This window comes from Cavia porcellus, unplaced genomic scaffold (assembly GCF_034190915.1).
Source record: "Cavia porcellus strain 051 isolate PalLab524CR breed Dunkin Hartley unplaced genomic scaffold, mCavPor4.1 scaffold_12, whole genome shotgun sequence".
Lineage (NCBI taxonomy): Eukaryota > Metazoa > Chordata > Mammalia > Rodentia > Caviidae > Cavia > Cavia porcellus.
Genome location: NW_026947495.1, coordinates 66,631,814 through 66,659,000, shown reverse-complemented (window position 1 = coordinate 66,659,000; position 27,187 = coordinate 66,631,814). Strand labels below are relative to the sequence as shown.

The 27,187-nt window shown below is 36.1% G+C and overlaps 1 protein-coding gene across 5 annotated transcripts in view; it reads left to right on the top strand.

Annotated features, from left to right (window-relative positions):
* The window catches only part of Znf385b (zinc finger protein 385B), a 284,441-nt gene that overhangs the window by 9,779 nt on the left and 247,475 nt on the right, over positions 1 to 27,187 (top strand). The window contains exon 3 of one of the 5 annotated variants that reach the window (XM_013142520.3): positions 5,430 to 5,559. The exons of 2 other annotated variants lie outside the window; for them this stretch is intronic. In XM_013142520.3, the coding sequence (XP_012997974.2) occupies positions 5,430 to 5,559 (130 nt within the window). Of the gene's footprint in view, positions 1 to 5,221; positions 5,560 to 5,787; positions 5,807 to 27,187 lie in introns of those variants that run through there. 2 more of the 5 variants (XM_063259383.1, XM_063259382.1) reach the window with 2 other exon arrangements.

The window sequence follows — 27,187 nt, the reverse complement described above, 5'->3', positions numbered from 1 at the left end:
TTGATTATATTGGTACAGGACACCAAGGGATCAATCTAATGAAAGAATTTGAGTGAATTTTATAATAGAAAAGAATTAAAAGAAGTGGCTGGTCCCTTGTCAGTTAAACATGAATAGTCCTGTTTTGAGAATGCTTTGGACTATGAACTCTTGTATGCATCATATTTACCAAAAAAATATGATTGTTTAACATCTGGTATTAGATTTTAGATTTTGAGAACCAAGTACTGATACCTTGCAGTGTGAAAACAGTCTTGGACAGTGAAGCCAGTTGCTCAATGGGTGAGTGGTTTGAGTTCTCAAAGGCTTTCCTGGACTCTTGCTGTCTTCGTGGAGCATAAATGTTGCCTCTTTTTGGCTAATCTGGAGTGAGTAGCTTTCAGTAGCTGGTTCAGTGGAAACGTCACGTTAATGAGTTCAGTTTCCATGGGGGTTTGTCGAATCTTGTTGTCACCCTGACTGAGCAACTTTCTTCACACAAATGCTCCCCTTGTACTGCTTCTTGGGATTGTTCGGAGGAGGCTGTCTTGAGTTAGACATCCCTGGGGAGGGTTACAGCTGGCTGTGGAACTGGCACTTATCCTTGGCACGTCCGCTTCTTCTAGAACTGGTTCTTGGGGCAATTGGAAGATGTGTTCATTTTTCTCTTGATTGCATGAAGAGTCTGGAGAAGCCAGGAGGGCCGACTGTGATAGCACTGACATCCTGTTGCCTACATTAAGAGCTTGTCTTCTGTCACTCCTGCCTTGCAAATCCACACACTCTGGGCCTGTACGTTGGAAGTTTGCTTGTTTTTGTATAGACATGATGTGAAATGTACCAGGAAATTTTGATTTTAATAGTGGGATGTTACTGATCCATTGGGAAAGTTATTATTACCCCATCAAACCAGTAAGGTACTATTTTGGCTGTTAAGGAAATAATCTTCAAAATGATGTTATATTGTCACAACGATAAATGTTGTCATCTTCTTCATATAGAAAAGGACTTTGTGATCATATGCTAGATGCACATTCTGCTATACTTTGTACAGCGAAGAGAAAGACGTCCATTTACATAACTACCAGCAGGACTAATCCCCATTGTAAGTCTAGGCCCACAGGACAACCAGGAAACAGTCTTAGAAGATGGTTCCTGTTTTCCAGGCCCAGGGTCTGAAGTCCAAGGTCCAGGCATTGCTATGTGAAGGTTCTGCAAAACGCTGACTTATAAAAATTGTTTATTTGGGGAATGTACTCATAGGAAAGACTCCAAGTAAGTGAAACATAGTATTCTTGTTTCTTGAGACTGTTCATTTCTAAAATAGGTTTTAAAAGTAAACATCTCAACTAATGATGATAAAGAATATTACCATTGATTTCTACAAGTCATTTTGAAAAACCCTCACAAATATAGAACACACATAAATGAAATATGGAGCTTTACTTCCTAAGGTAAAGCTGGTGTGTGTTTGTTTCTGACAGTGTCTGAAGCGATGTTTACTATTCTAAATATTTTACTTATAGGTACAATGAGTAACAGTAAGAAAACTCAAGTGTTTTATGTCTCATTCTGAAAATGCACTATTCCTTTAAAATTTCTTTTTGAAGTTAATGTAGATTGATAAAAAAATTCATGTCAAACTTTTTCCACACTCGTGGCTTTAAAATGTATAACCAATGACCAGTTAGCACTATACTTTGTCTATTTGTGAAAATTCATTTGTCATGGATGGCTCTTTTTGGCCTGTCGTTCCCACACCCTAATTTTTTGTTTGTTTGCTCATTTGGTTTTGTTTGTTTGTTTGTTTCATTTTGTTTTTTAGACAAGTTCTCACTATGTAGCTCAGTCTGGCCTCAAACTCTCAGCAATCCTCCTGCCTCAGCCTCCTGAGTTCTGGGACTGTAGGCTTGTGCTAACACGGACATACCCTAATTTTTCATTTGGCATTATTGCCACATTTCTGTTCAATCTAAATAACCCCTTTCACCATACTTTTTGTTCATCCCACTAATGCAATGCCCCATGCAGGAGGAGACCTATGTAGGTACCAATTCTCAATCTAGAACTTGGTAAATATAGGAAAACCTTTCTGCAGATCCTCAGTCTTATACCTGCAACCCCTGCAAACTACTGAAAAGTCAATTGTCTAATTTGCACTGATAGAAAAACCAGAGCTGAACTGATGTGAGGTTGATTGTAGTGTGTTCTTATCCCACCTAATACGAATATGCATGATTTGCTGTAGAAACATTAACGTGTCTGATTGCAAAGTTGTTGCCCCAGATCCTACTGGTGATGCTATGTAGTTCATTGTCCATGCAAGGGTTACCTTTCTAAAACCTGAAAACATTTAGCTCTGGAATGCATCCATTGTGAAAGGTCTTAAATAAGGAGCTGAAGATTTATAATCAAATTTTGATTTCATTTGAACTTTTATTATTAGGGAGTTTTACATATGGTAGCAATAAAACAGATTTTTAGTCATAAAATCTTTTTTCTTCTGCCTTTTTAGAATATATGTCTTTACAAAACATTAATTTCAATGTGTATAATAAATTTTGATCCTAAGCCCCATGACCATCATTTATAGTCTCCTCCTCCTCCTTATTCTCTTGCTAATGATAGTCTTTTTTTCTACTTTCATGTCATCTCTTTAGATATCACACATTAGGGAGAACATGCAGGGTTTTCTGTATCTGGCTTATCTTGCTCAAAATTATATAATAATCCAATAATTTTCTTGCAAATGACACTCTTTCTTGATGGATGGATGCATCACACTCCACATATATAAAATATGCATCATAAATCGATGATCATATTTTCTTTATCCATTCATCTGTTGGTGGGCACTTAGGCTGGTTCTGTATCATGGCTGTTGTGAATAGGATAAGTACATTAAACATAGACATGCAGTTTTCCCTATGGTATCCTGACTTTAATTCCAGTGGATTTATACCAGTGAGTGGGACACATTTATTTTTTTAAGGAACCTCCATGCTGCTTTCCATAGGCTCTGTCCTCATGTGCATACCTACCAGCAACGTGGAAGGGTTCCTTTTTCCAGAATCCTTGTCCACGTCTGTTTGTTTTATTCTTTATGATAACCATTCTGAGTGGGGTGAGATGGAATTTTAATGTAGATTTGACTTGCATTTCCCTAGTGGCTAAAGATGTTGAACATTTTTTCTTATATTTAACTATGCTTCTTCTTTTGAGAAGTGTCTGTTCAATTTATTTGCCCATGTATTGGCTAGGGTATTTGATTTTGTGGTGGTGTTTTTGGGTTCTGTATATATTCTCGATAATAATCCTGTGTTGGAAGAATAGTGGGCAAAGGTTTCCTCCCTTCTGTAGGCTGTCTCTTCACTCTTCGTTGTTTTCCTTGCTGTGCCCAAAGTTTTCAGTTTGATATACCGGAAGGCTTTGCCAGTGCCTGCGACTTCCAGTGTGTCTTCTAAGTTTTCCTCTAGCGGTGTCAAAATTGCAGGTCCTACACATCGGTCTTTGATTCATTTTGAGTTTATTTTGGTGCACAGTGAGAAATACGGATTTAGATTCAATATTCTACACATGGATATCCAGTTTGCCCCCTGCCATTTGTTGAGACACCTATCTTTTCTCCAACATGCAATTTTGACTCCTTTGCCAAGATTAAAATGTCTTTCGTTACATGGATGTATTTCTGAGGCACAAATCATTTGTTAACTAATTTCTAAGAGTGGTAGTAGTAATAGCAGTGGTAGTAATAGTAATGTGCATGTGTGTGTTAAAGAGAGACACAATGGGGAGAGAAAAAAAGAGGGAAAGAGATGGGAGGTAAAAGAGAAAGGACTTTGAACAACTGTGAAATTAGCGATTCCTAATGTTTTTTTAGCATGTGCTTATGTTGCTTAGGGGCATCACAAAATGAATGGAATTTGGTGCCAGACGTGATTGCAAAGGGACATGGATATCCGTGTACATGCATGTATGAATGTACACATACATGTGTGCACATTCCTGCACATGCATGTCTATCTGCCTCCAAGAAAGAGTGTATGGTAGCCTGTAAGGAGTCAGCTCTTCATGGGGCTATAGTAAGAGCAGCCTTGGGACTTCCATGTTGAACACTGCTCCTAAATGCTGTGCTAAGTACACAATGTTATGGTCCATTACTGATTTTTACACAGATCTTTTAGATTGTAGACGGTTATAAATGTGCCACTTAGTTGATAGCATTACGAGGACTAAACCCAGTCATTTACAAAAGATCCTTAACTCAAGTATTGCTTGGATTGGATCCTGATTTGCTGTCCTTTATAGTCTCAGTAAGAACTTAAAATCTATTTTTAAAAATTTGAATAAAACTTTAAATGTGTTATTTGTCCACGATGCCTGCTAGGATTTCCTTTCCATCATTTTGTGCTGTTTGGTAAAGGTTTTGTGTCTTTTCAGCATGCACATGTCAAGGCTCTGTATTTTGAGGTCTCTAATCATTGTTGCTACTTTCTGGGCTACAGCAGCCCTTGTTCTGTTTTCAGACTGTGTTAGATGGCTCCGGCATCTTTTATTTTAGTAAAAATAAGAGGAAGGACAATAAAAGATAAAAGTTTAAATTTGGGAGTGAGTGGAAGAGGAATGTATGAGTTTAATGAACTGTAGTTTGGGGTTTTTAAAATAATGAGCAAAGATTATAATGTTGCAAATCCCCTTTTGCATATTATTTTGTTATATAAAATATGACAAAGTCCTTATAGTTTAAGTACTTGTCTTTAAGTAAAATTGATGGTATTTTTGCATAAACCCTGCAGATTTTATTATCTTTTTAATTTAGAGACAGGCACTTAGGAGTTAAAGGATATCTAACTTGTTCTTTACTGGATATCTGTGTCAAATATGTGGGAAAAATTGCTTATAATTGACATAGCCTGTAGTGATTTCATTTGTCAGCAGAAAAGTCCCAGGAACCTACAGCTCTTTTGGTTTTTACAGCCTTTATGGCATGTCTCTATAATATAGAGTACTGATTTCTTCTCTGTATCCTGCTTATTGTTGAAAAGCCAGAGCTATTTTTAACATTTACACAGTTTCGATAGATGCTTCTTCATTCTCCAAGGTTTCATGCTAAATCTGTGGAGCCTTTCATAATTATATCCTTTTTGTGGTTTGTTGAATTTGATCACAGTGGCTGATTTCATGCATTGATAATGAAGGCTTAGGTTGCCTGCTTCTCGGCATAAATCCACCTCAGACTTGTGCAATGACAGTGCCTCTGGTTTTAGCACGCGTGGAGATATAGAATTGAATGCACTCTGCTTTCTTAACAAATGACTCAGGGAGTGTTTGTCCTTCCCTAAAATGTTGCCAGCGTGTAAAGGATTTTCAATGAGCAGTGCAATAAGCCAGCAACTGGGAAGGTTTGGAGCGGCACTGATATAACGTGGTGCTGTCACACGGGTGATCAGGGCTGGAGCCAAGTCCCGGTAGCACTGTGCATTACCCTGGTCAGATCCTGGAAGTTTTGTTTATCCAACTTGGTTGTTTGTGAAGCTGGTGAAAGCCCTGCCAGGATGTGGAGTGGACTTCCAAGCAGAGGTGAGCATTTTTATTCTGAAACTTGGATGCTGGGGTCTGGGATGTCAGTAACAGATTCCTTTATACGTTGTGCTGAATCCTGTGGAGTCATCAGTTGTATTTATCACGTCCTGCTGGCACATCTGAACGGGGGAAACTGAAGAGTGAATATATGGTTCTTTAATTTTACTGGGAAGAAACTCCTTACATGGGTGTGCTAAGCATCGTTTTCTTCCTATACTAGCTGTGTGCCGAGGACATCTTACCAGTAGGTGACTTCCTTTGCATTTTAAACATTCAGAACAAGTCAGTGATATTATGCGATTTGCTATCATTACTGAAAGTAGGCAATTAGCACTGTTATTATGTGCTTCGGGAATATAAAAAGGCTATAAACTAAATATACTTTGTAGAATCTTTGACATGAAAAATACATAGGAGGAAGCAAGTCATGTTTATGAGACAACTGTGAAAGTAAAAGAAATGGATGGCATACTGGAGTTGATACCTTGTTAGACTTGATGTTATTAATAATTAAAAGTTATGACCTGTCATGCAGTAGACAACCTACAGTAATTGGTTTTATGTGACGGTGTGTGCAGTGAGAGGGGGAATTGACAGCATTTCTTCAGAAAGCATGTTTTAATTAGATGTGATGTTTTAAATGTATCAGATTTTATCATTTAGCTGTAACTTCCCCTAGTGCTCACCTGGGGGAAGTTATTAGATCCTCATGCTTGAAAAAGTCTGCTGTAGCGTTTTAAATGTAAGGTATTTGAGTCAACTACTTAAGGGCTGGCTGAAAGTTAGCTTCCTAATAGATGGAATGCTGTTACATAGGCTCTGCTGAACTCTAATTCTATGAGATGAGAAGCTGTTGGTAAATAGGAGAGGGAGGTGACGATTGTGATGTATTTAAATAACATGCTTATTAAGTGTTTTGTACGTGAGGTATGCTGAGAAGTCTCTTTCTATTTGCTAAAATGGCACATAGGGTGTGTGTATATATGGAATATATGTGTATGTGTTTTCCCTGCTGCATTTATTTGAGGGAGCTTGTTTCGTTATTGCTTTGAGCTTTCAAGTTATAGAGAAATGTGCATTTGTTTGACAGAAGACTCGAGAACCCCGTTTACTGCCAGTACACGTAAAGCTTGACTAAGTCGACACATCAGGAGCAAACCGTTTGTGTTCACCAATCTGTCTCAGCGAGTCCCAGGGCCACTATCTTGCTAGAAGCCACTGTGTGCTTTTGAAAGCATGAAATTAGTTTTATACTGAACACATGGTTTCTCATTTAGCAGCTCTTTTTATGGTAATGGTCAATATATGGTTCACTGCCAGGATTTGGGTGGATGTTTTGTCAAAGCTGATTACTTCTGCTCAGGTGTCTCTCTGAGATTAAAAAAGAAAAGTTGGGGGGACAAGCAGGGGTAGGAATAACCTAATTAGACCCTCAAGAAGAGACTTACTTTCAGCCCGGTCTACTGTCTGGGTGCATTGGCATTTCTTCAAAGATCTTTATGTTGCATAAGCCAGGACCTATAGATGTAAAGTTGCTCACATCTGCAACTAAGGACCTTGTCTTCCCTGTGACATCAAAATGACTGTGTTCTGAAATGTGAAGTGTTTGCTCATCCCTTCACAGTACATTTGTAGAAAACCACTGCACTTACGCTGTCCATGTTGTGCAATTCATTATCGTGCTTGTCTGCATGTTTGGCCAGGCATCCCAGAGCGCTGCTGCAGAAAATGGGAAGCTTTTGTGCACTTCAGTGTGATATAAACTACCTCTGTGGTGTGGTCCATACATGTGCTCTGGATGAGGGCGGTGTGGCGTCAAATTAAAGCAGTCTGAAGATGCATTAAGAACTTGAAAAATATGTTCTCTCATGAATGGCTTCATCTTGAGTTTTTAACAGTTTTCATTTGTTTATATGGAATGATAGCAGACAAATTGCACTTGTAAACATGATAAGAATGCCTTCCTTCTTGGCTTTGTCTTTCTGTCAGAAAGTATCCCTGGTTGGAAGTTGTGCTGGTCATATACTGCCTTTTGAAATGTAGGTGATCAGAATTACTGGGAAATATAGGGCAGTACTTATTATTGTGCATGTTAATCTCGGCATGATAGTAATAGGTATGCAGGTGGGGTGGGGACACACATTGCAATGGAGCTGGTGCACTTTTTATTTCATGAGATCTTGACAGTGGAACTGAAAACACCTCTGGAACCTTCATTTAGTAACAATTTGTTTTGTCAATCCTTGAATCTTTGCCTACTTTCAGTGGTTACACATGATTAAGGATTCCAGATGAAGTGTTATTATTGAAGTGCAGGGCTATAATGTGTGCCATTTTAATTAGAAAAACATTTTCTGTGTTTGGATGGAGCACAATTTTAAGTGGCTAATTTTTCTTCTGTTCCTTTGGGAATGTCACATCACAAGTCATTATCAGCCTGACATGGAGACTTTGCTTTAGATTTCAACTTACAAATAAAATGTCTTTTGTTTATCACTTTCCCCAAACCCAAGAAACAAATTGGATGTGTGGATTGAGAATTTGAAAGTTACAGTGAATCGAAATTTTGTCGTTGACATTCTTAATAATGTAATATGTTTAACAAGTGAAAATCATTAAAGAAGTTTCAGCATGTCGTAATTCTTTTAGAATAGTGAAATTTGTCATATTACATAGAAAACTCACTCAGGGAAGAAGGGATAATTTGGCATGTTGACCTGAAGTCTTAGTAGCAATTTCTCTTTTATAAGAAGTAGGATTTGGACTGTCATGAAAATGTGCATCTCATGAATTTTTAGTGATTTACCTGTGTCATTTCACTTTTCTGTAAAGGGATAGCAATTTTGAGTTGTTCTTCAGTAAATTTTAAAAATGACTACTTATGAAACATAGCAGATATAATAAACTTGTTTTAGTTGAGAAATGTGATGACAAAAATCAACGTACTCTCCCACTCATCAAAGAATGCTTCTTTCCCAGTTGTATACATTCGGTACTTTATTTTGAAAATGTACAATCTGTGGTTTGCTGGGGTGTGTTACCAGGGTGAATGGTCTTTAATGAGAGTTCTTGCCTTATAGCTTTATTTCTCCTCTTTGAGTCTTTTCAGTGACTTCCTTTTTCTATATTGCATTAATGAACTGAGAAGTCCTAGTTTATGGTGGTCAGATTTATCAAAGAAATATATATAAGACCTCCAGTTAAATTTTAATTGAAAACAATATTTTAGAATAATCATGTTACATGGAGTATTTGGTACACGCTTATCCTGACAGTTACTTCTTGTTTAGCTGGAATTCAGTTTTGACTTGGAGTTCTGCACTGATCTGGAAACTCTACATCGACTTTTGAAATACCCAGGTGAATCTCCTGTGATGACTCAGGTTAGAAAATCAGCTAGAGAAGCCACAACGAGTCTTCATCCTCCTGTCAAAGCATATGTTGCTACTATAAGGATTTAAGCCTGAAAACTTCTCATGAGTGTGTTACCATTTGATAAACTTAAAATGGTATAAAAATAGGGTTGGTGATGGCAACTCATAAGCCTCCCATAATTACTAAGATAAAACAATGAATGCAGCTGTGTAATCTTTTATTATTTACCATAAATAAGAAAAATCAAAGGTTTTATTTAAATGCCTACTGTGTGCCTGTGTGATGACAAAATATAGGCAGGTTTTTATTGAATTCTCGCAACATACACAGGTGCTCAGGCTATTTAAAACCCTGTTGCCAGCCCTGGGCTCCCCCACTTTTAACCTTCAACATAGTAGAACATTCTGTTCTGGATCTGAATATCTCACTCACACATTACACAACCTCTCTGCAGAAGAATAAAGGGTATTTGCTCTGAAACCCTTCATCTCACCTGAGACTACATTGCACAATGCTCATTGTGCAATAAGCCTTCTGCATTACTCTTTCTTTCTTTCTTTCTTTCTTTCTTTCTTTCTTTCTTTCTTTCTTTCCTTCTTTTTTTGTGCAGGGGATCAAACTCATGACCTCGTGCTTGCCGGACAGACACTTATGCCGCTGAGCTCTATCCCCAGTTTGCATTACCCTCCTGTTCTCTCCTCACTTCCTAATGTACTCCTTTTTTAAAAAAATAAGTATCAGCTACATGACTACGCATCAGTGGATATTTTGATTCTTAAAATGAGAAAACATTAATAGAAGTGAACTACATGTACTGTGACAGAATTTTGGATGAGGATATTTTGTAATTGACTAGTGATTAATACAAAGATGATGTTTGGAGTAATCATGTGAACCTTTTTGTTCCCAATCTAAAAGCCAAGCTCAGTTCCCTCCTTTTGAAACCACGAAACCTATTTTGAGCCAAAATTGATCAGTTCAACATAAGTGTAATTATTCCAGGTTTTGGATATGGATCTGCAACCCAATAAAGCACTGCTTTGTAAACCATATCTCCTTTGAATTAAACGCTCCCCCCAGCCATTTAGTTCATTTTCTCAGTACCTCTTGCCTTAGTAGACAAATTCTAATTTATTGCCTATTTTTCCATGTCTGATCAGTACACCCCTGTTTCAATCTGACTAGTTTGGAGCCCGAAAACACATTTCCTGCCTTCGTCATCAATCGGTTTTCCATTTTAACCTAGTCATAAGTGTTGCTGTGTTATGCATTATTTCCTCTAATTGTTCAAAATGGTAGTGGTGCCCTTTTCTGGTATGTAAACTGTGCTCTTTGAGAGAAGATTCTGATTTCTCTTTACCTTAAATATCTTTCTCCTGCAGTCTCCATGTTGTCCCCAGAGTCCTCCTAATTTTAGTCTTATCTGGCTGTCTAGACTGTTTGTTATGGCAAAATACCAACGTGAATCCATAATCTAAATTTCGGTTGCTGAGTATCTTCCAAAGTTTTTTTTCTTTTGAAATTGGAAAAGACTCTCTGATGAGTACATGAAGTTGCTAGTTTGAAAGACTCCATTTCTTTTCATTTCTTAAAAGGTGAGTGCCATGATTTGAATTTATCACCCAGAATTCATGGATTGAAATGCAGATCTCCAGCAAAGCAGTAGAGGATTGTGTCCCAATACACTGTTCAGGTCATCAGAGTTCTGTCCTCGTGAGTGAATTAATGTAGTAAAAAAGGGCTTGAGGCTGCGAGTTCAACATCTGCTTTTTCGCCATGTGATACTTTCCGTCATGTTGCGGCACAGCAAGAAGGCCCGTCTCACCAGGTGCAGCCGCTTGACCTTGGGCTTCACATCTTCTAGCACTCTCTTCTTTATACATTACCCACTCTCAGGTATTCTCCTTTGGAAGCACAAATTGGACTGTAGCAATGAGATGTAGCAATTTCATTTCTTTCCAAATGGCAGTTGAATATGAATGAATGGATGGTTCTTTCAGACTGTTAGAGGTCAGGGCTTTCCATCTTCTCAGTTCTTCTGTGCAGTCTGCAACACCCCTGGGAAGTTACCCAAATGTGTTTTTGCTGATATTTTAAACTTGCTATATGAATTTTACCTGCAGATCCATGGTAATGCTAGTTCTAGTTATTTTTCTCTGATTAATTCTCCATTAGTGTTGAGTTTTTGGACCGTGATAGATAAAATGACTTTACCTTAGAACCACTCTTTCTTTTGCAATATAGCTGGTATCTCTTTACTCAAGATTTTGGTGGGGGTAGGGGGATCTTGAGAAAGGGCAGGCGATTCAGAAATGGATTTACAGGAACTTTTTCTGACATTTGTAATACCTTCTATATTTTAAAATTAGTAATATACTCTTAATAAATTAGTTAATTCTTGTGAAAATGAAACCTTTGTGTGTGTGAGTGTGTGGGTGAGTGTGTGTGTGGGTATGTGTGCAAATTAGCAGAGGAAGAAGTAGATGTAGAGAGGTTAACTGCCCAGAGTCACCCAACTGGTTCAGCTGAGATTCAAACCTCTCAGGGCTCCAAGTCCATGCTTTTAAGCACTGCTCTAAGCCAGCCTTCTGTAGACATATAACAAAGTCTTTGTTGATATTATGTTGTAAACAAAATAGAAAACTGTGGCCTGAGTGATAATGTAATTTTGTATCACATTTTATTGCTTCTGACTGCAGAAAGGGCTTTCCGTGTAATATAATTAACCATTCCTGACACACCTCATGGTAAAGGGCACTTGTCTTCAACATGGCACAACAAATCCAGTAGTTAGCATGATTCACCCCTTATTAAATCTTTACTGGCTGTATGAGTTGGGGGAGAAGGAAGGGCAGGTAGGAAGCTAAGGTTGTTTTTTGACTTGTTAAAAAGAGAGAAGCTAAAAAAAATCTGCAAAACGGATGGGGAAAAGATACACTGTTTTAAATACTTTAGACAAAGTTATAAGCCCCTGGAAATAAGTACCAAATAAGATAGTGTTTTGTGAATTATTTTCCAGAAATATACATTATAAGAATAGATTCGCCTAATTGGAACCTTTAATTGCTGGCTGTAAACACCACAGTCATGGCTCTTACTGACCAAGTTATTGTATTTATTCTCCCTTTATCACATTTCAGTGTATTATAAAATGTGAAACAAAACAAACTACAGGGGCAGCAGTACAGGCCCATAATCCGAGCTCCTTGAGAGACAGAGATAAGGAGAATTGTGAGTCTAAACCCAGTCTGGGCAACATGCTAAGACGCCATCTTAAAACAATGAAAATACTAAAACAAATAAGTAAAGTTTATGTAAGGAGCAGCCTGGTTCCTTAAGTTAACCATTTGTGTACTGAGACAGTACGCATACTCTTATTACTGTTCTTCTGACATTGCACATTATTTATTTTAAAAATATGTTCTATCAGACTGTGAGTACCTTAAGGGTGGAGTCTGTGTTTTGAGTCTTTTCAATATATGGTGCTCAGTACAATTCCTGGAACAAAGGAAATATTATCCTCAAAATATTGACTAAAGGATACAAAACTTGCTTACCTGATCTGTGAATAGTTATGCAATGCACCATAAACTATTAGATATTGCTGTTCATAAAAATTGTTTTAAAATGACAGTGAAACACTTTTTTTTAGCTACAAATGGGTAAGTACATGCTGTATGAGAACCCAATGAGTTAGGTGGTATGTTGGCACTGAGGTAAGGTGTTGGCATCTCATGTGTTATTGGATAGAATGTAGATTGGTACATGCATTTGGAGGGCATTGTGACAATCATTATCAAAATTTAAAACATGTGGTTTTTTAACCAAGAATTTTACTCTCAAATGTAGTCCACATATATGATGGCGTATGTGCACAAAGATACGTAAAGCAAAAATGCCTTGCATCTATGGTGATGATGGTTCACCTGTGTTGTGTGACATTATGCAGTAATTTAAAATAATAAGATACATGCACGTGAACTGATGCCAGTATAAGGAAAATAAGCAAGATATAGAAAAAAGTGTATATTGTTTGTGTGAGAGTGCTTATTTCTGTGTATTGCTTATGTTTAAATAAGGAGGGAGAAGGAGGAGAAGAAAGAGAGGTAAAGAACAAATGGATTTATTGCACGGAGAACTGTGAACTGTGTTCAAAGTAGAGTTAAGCTCTCCTTTGTACTGTTTGAAGTAGACATATTTAACTATTATGCTCTTTCATAGTTTTGAAGTTTTAGCATGCACATAGTTTTAAGGCTTTTACGTACATCCTCATAGAAAGATTATGTAAGATGCAAGGAGCAGGGGGAAAATGGGAAGCTTGTAAGGCTGCCAGCTGCTAACTTTGTGATTTTCAGCCATAGTTAGTGGATGGGACAGCCGTCTCACCCTGTAACTGGATGGGACCAAGCCATTGTTATCTTTTGTCCTTCGAACTCTCTGCTCCCCTAGAAGTTCCTAGTGTTTAGTCAAGTTCTGAACAGATGTTTCATTGCCCCTCCGTGACCAGTCCTAGTGCACAGGTTAGCCTGATCTTATGGTGAAGTACCTCTTTCAGGAAATACATTCCTCTACTAATCATGACTATACACATTCACTGGCGTGCCCCTCCCTGCAAATACGGCTGCATATCTTCCTCCTGAGTTCCCATGTAAAGCACCAGGCCTTAGGGTACCTCAGCTTTCTGTTGGAGATGAAAACTTTTGAAGTATGTCAGTGCCTATCAGACTTCCATATAAAAAAGAAAGGAAGACCAAAGCCACAGGAAAAGAATTGTAAGGCGTTCCTTAAATGTTCCAACATGACATTGTGCAATGAGTTTGTTTTTTAGTCTAATATTTAGGGTTTTTTGAGGAGAATAACACTGTTTCATAACACTGGGTGATTTTACGTAGAACAACAACCCCAAATCTAACAACCCCAAAGGGAAGATCTTCACCCAGTTTCATACTGTTTCATAACACTGTGTTTTATAACGCTGGGTGATCTTCCCTTTGGGGTTGCAATACAAAGTCATGATGAGATGATGAAGTTTTTTTTTTTAATCGGAATTCTCTTGCTCCTAGGAGTTTAATGCTGAGCTTGAATGCTAATTTCACTCAGTCTTTTTCTTTTACAAGCTCCTAGCTGAGCAAAAATAGGAGTGCTTTATCTTACATCCAGCATCAACTTGCAAACTCATGGTGGGTTTGATTAGTATTATGATCAGCTCTTTATTGATTAACTAGATAGTGTATTTTTAACAGCCTCCCAATTAGCCTAAATTGGCTGGACTGCTCCTCTTTAAAATATTGTTTTCTTTGCATTTGAAGATGGTGCTTTTGGATTTTCACCAAGCTATAGAACTTTCCCGCTTTGTGGAAAGCAGCATAATTGCTGGCATTGTTATGTTGCCTCCACAAGGTTAAAGGTGAAATTTGTAGGTGTGAATCCAGCTAGAGCCAACTAGGTGACAAGAATATCAAATTATTCTTTCATCAGCACAATGCTCTCAGCACAGGCTGAGCTAACTGGTCATCCTCACTTTGACCACATACCGACGTCCTAGGAAAGTCCATCTCCTTTTGCTTTATGGAAAAAATGGCAGCAGAAACAGCAGAGAGGATGCCTCAGCAAACGGCGCCTGTTAAATAGTGTCAATGAAGTTGGAGAGATGTGTAAGAATCATCACAGGGAATGTAGTAGCCAGCCTACAAAGGTAGAGCATTTATTCCAGAAAGAGCTCCTAATCCAGATAAGCAAGTCTCTTTCCTTGGATGAACATTCTTTCTTTGTTTAAAATTGAGTGCCAAGTTCTGGTCTGTTTGTGGCATTTTGGAGGAGAGAGCGGCTGTGAGAGACTTTTAGGAAACAGGGCTGGCAAAGCACAGAAGCCAGTCGCAGATGGCCCAGTGTACAAACCTCCAGTAGCCTTCCCAGCCCTGGCCTTCTGGTAGAATCAACTGGGGAAGTCAAAATAGGATCAATGGCCAGGATTCATCTTGATCAATTATTTATTTTGGGTTTCTGGGGATTGAACCCAGGGTCCTGTGCATGCTAAGCATGCACTCTACCTCTGAGCTGTACTCCCCCCCCCCAACATGAATTAAATGAGATTCGCCAGCTTGATTGTTTGTGTGACTCCATTTGTTCTAAATCCACCTTTCAGAATCCCTGGCTAAATGACTCTGCACTGTGCAGTCCGGGTAATGGAGTCGTAGAAAGAAGCCTTACGAACGAATTGACCGTGAAGAAACTGTGATGAGTGAAATGATAATGCTGTGGCGCATTTGTGATTTGGCACGAGGCAAAGGCCCCAGGTTGAAAGCCCAACTGACACCCAGTAGCTGTGGAGGGAATTCCCCTCGCCTCCCAAACTGTTCTCTCAAATCCCAAATGTACTCATCTCTCATTCAGTAGGGGTGATGATCAAATGAAAGTATGTATGTCAGAGAGCCTTGCCCAATGTTTACAAACATGGTAATTGTGGGAAAGTATAAAAGCAGAAGTATACCTTTCTAAATTTGCAATCTTGGATACTTCTGCACAAAATGGGTATGACACTCCCCAGATCTGAAAATGTAGGCAGAAAGCACGTGCATTTCGATTGAGTGAACATGTATGTCTAAAAACTTAGTCCGTTTGCACTGGTGACTTTCACAATGGAATCTGAGATGCAGTCTTACAATACGCAGGAAAAAGACCAGGAGACTGAGTTTATAACTTTGCTTGCCTGAGGATGTGCTGGTCACATGGAAAGTTAGTGCTCAGGGGAATTCTTTCACACTCCACACTTTTGGTCTAGGTTGTTTCTCTCTTCTTGCCATCCTTTGTTTTTCTCTTTGTATCATAATAATTTCTGTATTTCTTCACTCCTGTACTCCCCATATTGTTCATTCATTTCTGTGTTCATTCACATGATTTTTAGAAGGCTTTACATGAAGCACAAATTTTGCCCCAAAATCTTTTGCCTGCATAGAAACAGTACCTCATTTATAAATGAAATCCATTGCAATAATTGATTTGTTAGTTCATTAGTGATGTTGAGGCCTTTTCTTGTAGAGACAGTATATTAAATTATATCTGTCCTTCTATACTAGCTAAGCACTAGGGGAAATATTTCAGAGAACAATGATGAACAATTTCCATAGGAAAAAATACATATAAGTAATAGAAATCAATAAAGAAAAGATTAGGACCCAAGAAGTCTAGGTATGTATTGAAATATTCCCATTATGATTTGTAATGGCTAAATTTTGGAAATAATGCAGTGCCCATCAACTGAGGAATGGGTGAAAAAGATGTTGTATTTTTACACAATAGAGTATTATTTATTCAAATATAAATAAGGATAAATTTGAGGCTTTTGTAGATAAATGGATGCAAGGTGAGACCATACTCACAAGTGAAATAAATCTAACTAGCATGTATAAATACTGTATTATCTTCCTAGTATAAAAAAAAAGTCTGAAAGAGTAATAAGATCCAAAATGTACAATACATTTTGTGAAACAAAAAGGAAAACAAAGTGCTCAAAACGAAATAACAACTGGGACAGGGGAAAGGAGAAAAGAAAGAAGGGGAAATATTCTATGTAACAACTACTTTTAAGGTAACAATATGCAATATATTAACTAGTGATGGTTTCCTACTATTTTTTAAAATTCTGTATCATTTTTATCCTTTTATTCTTAAAATAAAAAAAGAAATACTCCTGTTATGAAATCAACATTTAACTTCTTTTATATCATTGCATTATGTGGAAGAAAGGTTACAGGTTGCCTGGCAGGAAGTTTTGAGCCAGCAGAATGTGGGAAAGGTAGTGGTCACTACGGCTGAAATGGAATGCTGTACTTTTGAGAGTCATTAGTGACTAACTCACCACGTCGGCATGAACATAGCACTGCCTCGTACGGAACGTGTAGTCACTGTAAGTAGGAGTGTAGCCAGTCTTAGAATGTTCCCTGTGCCAGTATCAAACACATTAAGCAGAAATCCAGATACTTTGCATTTCATGATTTAGAATTAACAAATAAAGCAGTCCTAGCCTCAGAAAAGTATACACTATTCAATTTCCCACCTTCCTGAGAGCTAGTGGTTAACTACTCTTAGAATATTTAGGAAACCAGATGAAAAGAGTCTTCTGTAAGTGCTTTGCAACCTGAAAAATAAGAAGACCCGATAATCGGCTATAGTAGTCAATAGCACATCTCTAAACTTGACAGTGCAAGATTTACTGTTCTGTTTTCTACTTTGGTTTTTTTCTCTGTCTTGAAAATGCTTAAAGGTTTCCATCTGTTTACAAATTCCATTTCTGAGATGATTTTGTACTCATAAGACTTTGTTCTTTTGGAATCTCCAACTAGATTGGGTCCACCTCCAGCCGTCTCAAATTGTGTTTAATCACCAGGAAAGTTCCGTTGATTGCCACTGATGTTTGCTTGGTTAATTTAGCTCTAGCTGTATTGCCTTTATACCTGTTTCTTTCAGCATGTCCTAGAAAATTAAATGTTTCCTTTTGGGATTATCAGGAAACTTGAACTGAAAAGAAAGTTCATTTTCCATGGGTCTTTTTTTGTTTGTTTGTTTATTTGTTTTTTTGTGGATAGAAGAATATTTTCATTGGCGTTCTTTAATCTAGTTTTAACTCCAGTGTAAATATGAGAAGCAGATTTTCCTTAAAGTCACATTTTCATTCTACTATGCTGTCTGAATTTAACCTATTCTTTTCCTGATACTCAGGGTCTAAAGCGTAAATTATTTGGGTCTTTTTAAAAACAATAATTTGGACACAGATTTTAAGGGAAATTTTTAAAGTTTTGGAAGATGCTATTTTTAAATAATATTCAATGGTTTCCTGATGATTTTGAGAAATCATCAAGATTAAATGATAAATATATAAAATGAGGTTGTTTTTCTTGAGTATTTTCACAATGATTTCTATGAGTTATATTTTAGTGTTTTGTTTTGTTTTCTTTGGATGGGGTGGGGGAGATCCTGTCTAAAGTCTTTAAAACTAAGAGTTTATAGATACCATCTCTAGCAATTGAAGTTCACTAGCTAGGATGGAAGATTTCGGATGACATTGGTTCGTTAGGGGAAAAATGGGTAACATATTAAAGTCAAATAATTACAGATTTAAAAACAAAAATTTAAAAAAATATTTACACATATAGTGATGCTGTCGTATTTTGAGCCAAAATGATTACCTGTGAGAATGACACACTCTGAGGACCTCAGATCCGCACATGTGTGCTTTCCCACGTTCTGCTTTTGTCACTGTGTTAAAGGTCATGGTGTGGCAGAAAGAGCGCCAGATGAGAACGGGGTTTTTGAAGACTGATTTTGATTCAGCCCCTACTTGTCTTTGAGACTTTGAGTGAGTCTCTTAATTCTCTGGGCATTAAAGTCCTTTTCACCAAAATTAGGGATTTCAATTACACTTTTTAAAGGAACCATTGAAGCTAGAAAACTCTAGGATACTGATGTGTCTTATAATTTCCCAGAGATTCTTGAAGTCTGACTGCATCAGTAGTTTAAAAACAGAAAGAAAAATTTGTACTGATTTTGACTTTCTCCGGAGTAAACTACTCAAAGGGATTAAAGGAGAGATTATTATCGAGTTAACTATGCTCAAGGAGTTTAATTATGTGCATTTTATTCAGGCAAATTTCTTATTGATTTTTGCCTGAAAGAGTCAAACCTGACACAAGGGCAGAGAATGAGAATGAGCTGCATTTGTTTTAAGATTCAGAGCACTTACTGTGGCGCACATCACAGATACCTCAAAGTGCCTATACTGTTTGTTATCATCAATATTCATGTATCTTACTACCAAATATCCTTTTTTATAGACTTCACAAAAATGTCCCAGTGCTGTGATTAGATATCCAGTTAAAACCTGCTATCTCTGAGCTAGTCTGGGCTTCTGCTCCCAAGTAAGATTTTCCCAGTATTCAAAATAAACCTTTTCAAACACTTTATGGTCACTTTGATCAGCTCTATATGGCTTAAATATATTAAATTTAGGTGTAACATGATGTTTTTCTATGGTGATTATTCAAGTTGGCTTATTTTTGGCCTTTTTTTGAGACACTGAGATACTTCACTATAGAATTCAGGTCGACCTTGAACTCATATTGTAACCCAGGCTGACATCGAACTCACATCAATCCCCCTGCCTCAGAATACTGAGTGATGGGATTACAGCTGTGTGCCACCACATCTGACTCAAACTGACTTTTATTTTATTGTGTTCATTGTGTATATTTTAAATAATATGATTCCCAACATATCCTTGTTTTGTATATAGCTTTAGGTTTATAGAAGTAATATATCTAAGCAGAAAGACTGTAGTTAGAATCTACAGAAATAGATTGTAAATAGTTTGGGATTGTGAGCATTATTGATACTTCGCTCAAAGTCCAGACACAGTCATTTATAACTGTTGCCATCATATACTTTTCTGGCAGTATTTTCTCAGTGCCATAGGATTTTTCCCAAGTGTTTCATTATAGGACAGTTTTGGTACGAGATCCTAGCACTGTTTATATAACACCACTATCTTGAAACTTCTATAGACAAGTAATTAAGTCACTTTTATCTTATATTACTTAGAAATTACTTCTGAAAAGTGTGATGGATATTTTAAGTAGGATAATTTAAATGAGTCTATTTATTGTATATTTAATTCATAAAAATAAAGTCATAGAAAATGGGAGGTTATCTGATATCTTGTCTCTGCCACACTTAACCATCTTCCAAAGCAGTCCTGATGTATTCCTAATGTCAAATATTTACTTAACTCCTTTGAACTGGTCACTGTCCATGTATTCTGTGAAACACACACGTGGGACTTTACTTGGACCATGAGATTAATGTTTCAGGATGGTACAGCATGTTCATTTAAGCCACATGATGTGAAATGGTTGATTGAAATTCTTTGAGTTTTGGTCTCCATTCAGCAATTACCAGCTCAATGTCCAAGGAGTGCCCAGTTGGGCTTTTTATTCAACATTTTTGTGGGAAATGACATATGCTGACAAACAGAACCATGTTGCATATTACATAAAACAGTCTAAAGGTATTTATAAAGTGCAAAAGTTTATTAAAGTTTATAAAAAATGTTGCATCTTCTCCCCAGTTCTTCCTAATCATAAGTCATTTGCTAAGCAAACAAAAGTTTCCCATAATTTCTTGGCTACTTTTGAGTTATTTGTATTTGATTTTATAATCATGAAATGATGTATAAGGTCTTGGATAAGAGCTCTGAGAGATAGCGATTAATAACAGTACTACACCACACAACTTGTCGAGGGCTCAGCGTATATGCAAAAGTACTGTCTGCATAATTAATGTCTAAAAAATTGTTGCAAGATAAGTACTAATATCTGCATATCCTAATAGCAACAGAAGCCCAGACAGTAATTCCCCTAAGTTATATAGGAAGTCAGTGGAGGATTAGAATTGTGAGTTCAGACTTGTGTAACTGTGCTGTTCAGCAGTACTTCAGTAGGGCAGCAAAGGACGGAAAAAGCACCGACAGACTGAAGAAGGTACAAGTGGCGTATTAAGATTCAAGGAAGCAAGAAGTCTCTTGCCTCTGAGACACCAAGTAATGGTAATTGGTTTTTCCAGGCAATGTTGACAAGGAATTAATTTTAATGAAGGGAAGGACACAAAATACCAAAGGTGGCCCTGCCACAAACATTCCTTTTTAAACTGATATTTCATACTTTTAAGGGAAGTTGAGAAGGTTGCTGAGGAAAGAGAGTGTGAAGTGACAATCTTAGCACCACGAATGCAAAAGTGGGAGCTACCACTTTATTTTAGCAAGAGAAGCAGAAGATTTGGCTCTCAGATTTCACTGAGAAAGCACTGATCACCTCTTCCTGTGAGCGGTGAGGTGAGGTGCGGTTGTCTATCATCCTTCTAACATTGGTGCCGGCATCAGAGTTCACACACGTTAGAATGAGCTGAAGTTCTGTGTCTGAAACGCATCAACTGCAATAGTCATTTCTATCAAATATTTATTTATGTTTCGGTCCTTCTCAAACAAATTTCATAGTAATTTTTTGTTAAATTTCTGTGCTTCCACTTGTCAGTTTTGCACCATTTCTCGTCAGTTTCACACTGTAGAGCTGTGTGAAGCTGACGAGCCAGAGCAACAGAGAACATTATGACTACATACCAAAAATACTTGGTGGAAAAAACACCTTAATTTATAGCATCCAGGGAAAAGTGTCCTAAAATGATCTTACTTATGGACATCTCAAAAGAAAAAGGAAACTGTATATGTTCACACGTATATACATACATGTATGTAAACATGCATTCATATATAGATGAATCTGAAAATCTACAAATCTTTTAGGTTGGAATAGTTGCACTTGACATTTCTAAATACCTAGGTGTTTGGAAATTAAATACTAGACAGAGAAAGAGAGAGAGAGAGAGAGAGAGAGATTTAAGGTCACCCCTCTTTTGTTGACTACATAAAGTATGTCATAGGAATATGTAATTTAAGTACTTTGTTATTTATAGCCAAACTTCTCCCTGAAAGTCTAAAATTCTAGCTTGGAATAATTTCACTTGACATTTCTAAATACGTAGGTATTTAGAAATCAGATTATTTGATTGAACAGTGAACTTTTAATCATACAGCATCTTTTTTTCCTATAATGAGGTTTCAAAAAATATGTCTTTGTAGCTCCTGATCTGATAGGTAAAATCAAATGTGCATTATATGAATTCAATTAATGTTGCTGCTTTCCTGTAGGTTCATTTAGTTTTATGCATTATGAAAATTACTCTATATATTTGTATATATGTTTAGTAGTGGCATCGGTTTAGACTTTGCTTTTAAAATATATACTGACTATTAAATATGCTTATTTTATGGCAAAATGATTAATAGTTTAAATTACAAAAATCACACGTTAAACTTTTCTGTAAAAATAACTAATTCATGTATGCAGGCATTGGTCTACTCATCAAGGATGACACAGTCTCATTTTCTCTACCTTCTCAGTTTACAGTCCTGAGAGCATTATTTGTTAGAATTTGGTTTAAAGGGTTAAAATAATTACCCATGTTTAAAAAACAGCTTCCATGTCAATATTTCTACTCTGCCAAATATTAACGTTACCTTAATGTGCTAGCCTTAAACTCAAATTATGTTTAAATAATACTAACTATAATTGCTAACATACTAAACTTTGCAGGATTAATCTATAAGAATGGCTTTCAATTGGATAAATACATTTTCTTTTCTGGCATGTTTATTAGAGTTTAAGATTTCTTTATTAATGGGAAAAATCATAGAGTAATTCTACCATGGCAGGCATGTCTGTGGAAGAATTTATATATCTAAAATCTTTTTTGAAAACCAGTTCAACTGAACCTTGTATGCAGTGCCTTTGATAGTGTAGATATTGTTCTTTATAACAATGTTATCATAGATTCATTCATTCAGTTTTGCACTCATTTGAGTTGCTTAATTTTCACTGAGATAAGATCTGAGCAATTAGTAATACTTAGATATAATTTTATGTGCTATACAAATAGAAAAATTTATGAGTACTTGATTTTACCACTTTATTGCTTTGATTCCAGTTAGTAACCCAGCAAAGAGACAGCCTAATTGGTGTGTTATGGACATAGAATATTTTATATGTACAGGATATTTTCAGGAAGTACATGAAATGCAAGATATAATTTTGAAGAATAAATCAAGTATTCATGTATCTGACAGCTGATTCAAAAATAATACGTTATCCTAGATGCCTACTTCTTCCTGAGTAGGCAAATGTGATTCCTCTCTGGAATTGTGCAATAATGACTCTCTTGACTTTATATTTCCCATGAAATATGTACCGGTCTCTATATTTAACCTTCACCTGTTGTCACATGCTCATCCTCTAACATAATTTTTGAGATTCATATGTTTTGATATGTACCTGTTGTTTACTCACTTCCAACACTGTTGTATCTCTTTGGTGTCTTGTACTCTAGTTTATCCATTTTATTGATGATCTGTGTTTTGGTTACTACTTTTCTTACTGGAAGCAGGTCCTGCTGTAAAAATTTATATGTGTACAAATGTACAGATTTATATATTTACATACTTATGTACAGGTTGTATACTTACAATCTGTAGGAAATACTGTCTTCAGGAAGTAGTTTTCAGTGTGCAGATGATAAGCATATACATTTTGAAATGGCAATTTTTATCTATTTTCTTTATGCTCTACACCTAGAATAGTACCAGATATATAGAAAATACTCAAACAATATATTGAATGAATGAATGAGTGAATGAATGAATGAATGAGTGAATGAATGAATGAATGAATGAATGAGTGAAATCCAAAGTATTCTCTCCAGCTGTGGTATCAATTTAGACTCTCACCACCAGCAGCTGAGCATTCTGTTGTGTCATATCCTTGGCAACACTTGAAACTGTCTGACTTTTTAAAATTGTGACAATCTGGTGGTTGTGAAATGCTATGTCATTGGGGATTTAATTTGCATATCTCTGATAATTAATGAGGTTGAACATCTTTTCATGTTCATTGGCCATTTGTGTTTCCTCTACTATGAAATTCCTATTTATATCCAATGAGTAGTTTTAGTAGAATCATTTTCTAAGAAGTATTATAGCCATTATTTTATATGACAGAGATAACAATTTGTTTAGTTTTTTTTTAGGCTGAAAATACATTCTCATGGTTTATGGCTTGCATTTTCATCCTTTTTTGGTGTCTCTTGAGAAAATTAATCCTTAACTTTTATATAATCATACGTCTATTGCTTTTATGGTTTCTCTTTTTGTATACAGTTTTAGAAGACTTTTCTTTCCCCTTGGTCTTACAGACCTCCTAATTTGTTAATCTTCTACAAGTACTATAAACTAATTGTAAATATTTAATCTACCTGAAATTATTTTTATGTAATTATTTTATGCATTTTTCTTTGATATAAATAACCATTTATTGCAGAACCATTTGGTGAATAGATTGAGCTTTCACACTGGTTTCAATACTCCTTGTGCTAATGATCAAGTTTGTATATACATGGGATTTGTTTCTATACACCCTATTCCATTTCACTGGCACATTTTCCTGTCTCTAAGTCAATGCTAGGCTGCCTTAACATCTGTAAACTTATGAGAAGTCTTTATAGCTTGTTGAGCTAAACACTACATCTTGTTTTTATGTTTTCAGAAATGAGATCTGTCTTGGACATTTGTTCTTTTTGTAAAAATGTTAAGTCTTATCTAAGGGCGTGATTTATTTCTCTATTTATGCTTCTTTAAAATTTTTGTGTACAAATTATAATTTTCTTCCAAAACAGCTGGATATCTTTTCTTAGATATGCTTCTAGGTATTTCATGTCCTCTGTTTATTAAATGATATCTTTTTATAAATTAGATTTACTACTTGAGAATTGCTAATATATAGGAGTGCAAATCATTTTTGGGTTTATTTGACTTTGTCCGTTTTACTAAATCATTTTAATTCTAATACTTTAAATCGTTGGCATAATATATATATATATATATAATATATATATAAAGATAGAGAGAGAGAGATAAGAGAGATTTGTCTTGTCTGATTATCTTGTATTATTTCACTGGTGAGAACTTGTAGTAATTCAAGTGGAAATAGTCACTTTTATTCCTGATAGATATTTTTGTCTTTAGTTTTTATAGGAGTCTGATAAAATATTATGAAATTTTTCCTGTAATACAATTTTGTTACAAATATTACATTTTACTAAATACTTTTCCTCTCTAGTAGAATGATCGTATAACTTGACTTATACATTTATATTTATGTTTATATGTATTTGTAATGAATTGCATTAATTGATTTTCTGATCAAACCAGTTGTTGCTTCTGGGTAAATGTGCCTAGATCAGGGATGGTGAACCTTTCAGAGTTTTCATTGATAACAGTCTATTGCAGCACATGTGCCATTGATTTACCACCGCTGGCCTAGTTTATAATGTTTAACTTTTGATATACTGCTGAATTCAAGGTGCTGAATAATTTTGTTCACTGTTTTTTCACCAGAGAGAATGGACTAATTTTTTTCTGGTACCACTATTTTCCTTATCTGGTTTTATTTATAGCATGTACTAGCCTTATATAATGAATTGAGACATATGTCTTTATCATTCTCCAGAGGAATTTTGGGAATTTTAATTTATCTATTCTTTAAATGATTAAAGAAGCACCTTAAAAACCCCTCCTACATAAACTAAGGCGCTCTGTTGATTTTTTTTGAGTTGATCTCTGAATATTTATTTTTATTTTTATTGTATTTGGAAAATAATAAGACCAAACAAAATGAAACAGAATAGAGTTAATCAAAACAAAACAATGAACATGATGCAGGACTTCAAAACAACATAAAAGGAAATATGCAATGGCTACAATACTGTCTCTTGTTATCTTCAAAATAACTGCCCATACATCAGGCACAAAAAACCAAAGAAAGCAGAACAGAATAAAACCAATCAAAAGAAACCAATGAAAACAATATAGAACCTCAAAACAAAACAATAGGAAAACATCAGTGACTACCATTATGCCTCTTGTTATCTTCAGAGTAGCTGCCCATACCATCAGACACAATAGAGTCAAACAAAACAAAATAGAATAAAATCAATCAAAACAAAGCAGTGAAAGCAATACAGGGCTTTGAAACAAGATAATAGGAAATCTATAGTGGCTACCGTAGTCGCCATTTTGTTATCTTTGATACAGCTATCCATGCCATCAAATATAACAAAATCAAACATAACAAAGCAAAGTAAAGCCAGACTAAACAGAACAATTAAAACTATACAGGGTTTCAAAACACAGATTAACAGTGGCCACTGCCTTACCTTTTTGACATTTCCTCCCCTTTCGCTTTCACAATATTTATTGTGCCATTTGGATCCCACTAACTCCTTTAGTTTTTTATACTAAGGAGACAACAGAATGTTCACTCATGTGACTCTGAACCATTTCACCCTTGAGCATGATCTCAAGTTGTATCCATTTATCTACAAGAACCTCAAGATTATTCTTTTTTATAGCTGAGTAGCTTTCCATTGTATAGAAATGCCATGTCTTTCTTATCCACTCTGCGGCTGACAGGCAAGCCACTCCCACTTCTTTCTGGTTCCCTGTCACATAAAGCATTTGACTTTCAGTCTGTGAACCCCTTTTGACTTAAATGTGTTTCTTGTAATAAGCATATTGATGGATCTTGTCTCATGATTTACTCGGCCTCTTTTTATTGGTGAACTGAGGCCATCTACATTAATGGTTATGGCCAACATGCACTGGCTCATCTCTACCAAGCTATTTTCTTGCTTCTGGCTGCTACTTTTCTCCTCCATTCAATTGTCTGCCCCACTCAGTGATCCCCCTCTGCTGCTGTTCCTGGAATTATGGTCTTTTTCACTCTCTCTCTCTCTCTCTAGAATGTCCTTTAGTATTCTTCGTAGGGTTGGTTTGGTGGTCATGAATTTCTTCAGTTGTTTGTCCTGGAAATATCTTATTTCTGCATTAATTTTAAAGATATTTTTGCAGGGTACATCATTCAGGGTTGGAACTTGTTTTCTTTAGGACTTGAAATAATTCACTCAAACTCTTCTTGACTTGATGGTTTGTGTTGAGAAGTCTGTTGTGATTCTGATGGGTTTTCCTTTATAGGTGATCTATTTCTTTTCTCTAATATCTTTTAATGTTGTGTTCTTGTGTTAAATTTCTGGAATGTTATTATATGTCTGGCTGTAGATTTATTTTGGTTGTGGCTAGCTGGGGTTCTATATGCTTTACTTATCTGAATACCATGTCCTTTCCCCATGTTTGGGAATTTTTCTACTATTACTTCTGTAAATAGGATTTTAATGTCATTTGTGTTGACCCCTGCTTTTTCACTGATATCTATTATTCTTAACTTATTTTGCTATGCGTCCTTTTGCAGTCATTGAATTGTTATTTTCTAGTTCCTTGTTATTTTTAGAAATCTTTCCTTTCATGATTGCAAGCTGCAAACCTGTGTTCAAGGTCTGAAAGTCTATTTTCAGTTTCTTTTGAGTGGTTTTGCCAGCTTTCAACAGGGTTTTTAATGTCCTGGGTATCCCTTTGAATCTGTTTTATGAATTATAAAAGTTTTTTATATTGTTGTTTCACGATTTCCTTCATTTTCCTATGCTCCAGTTTTTACTTATGCCTTCTTTAGAGGTGCTTAGCAATTCTTTTGTTGTTTTTTAT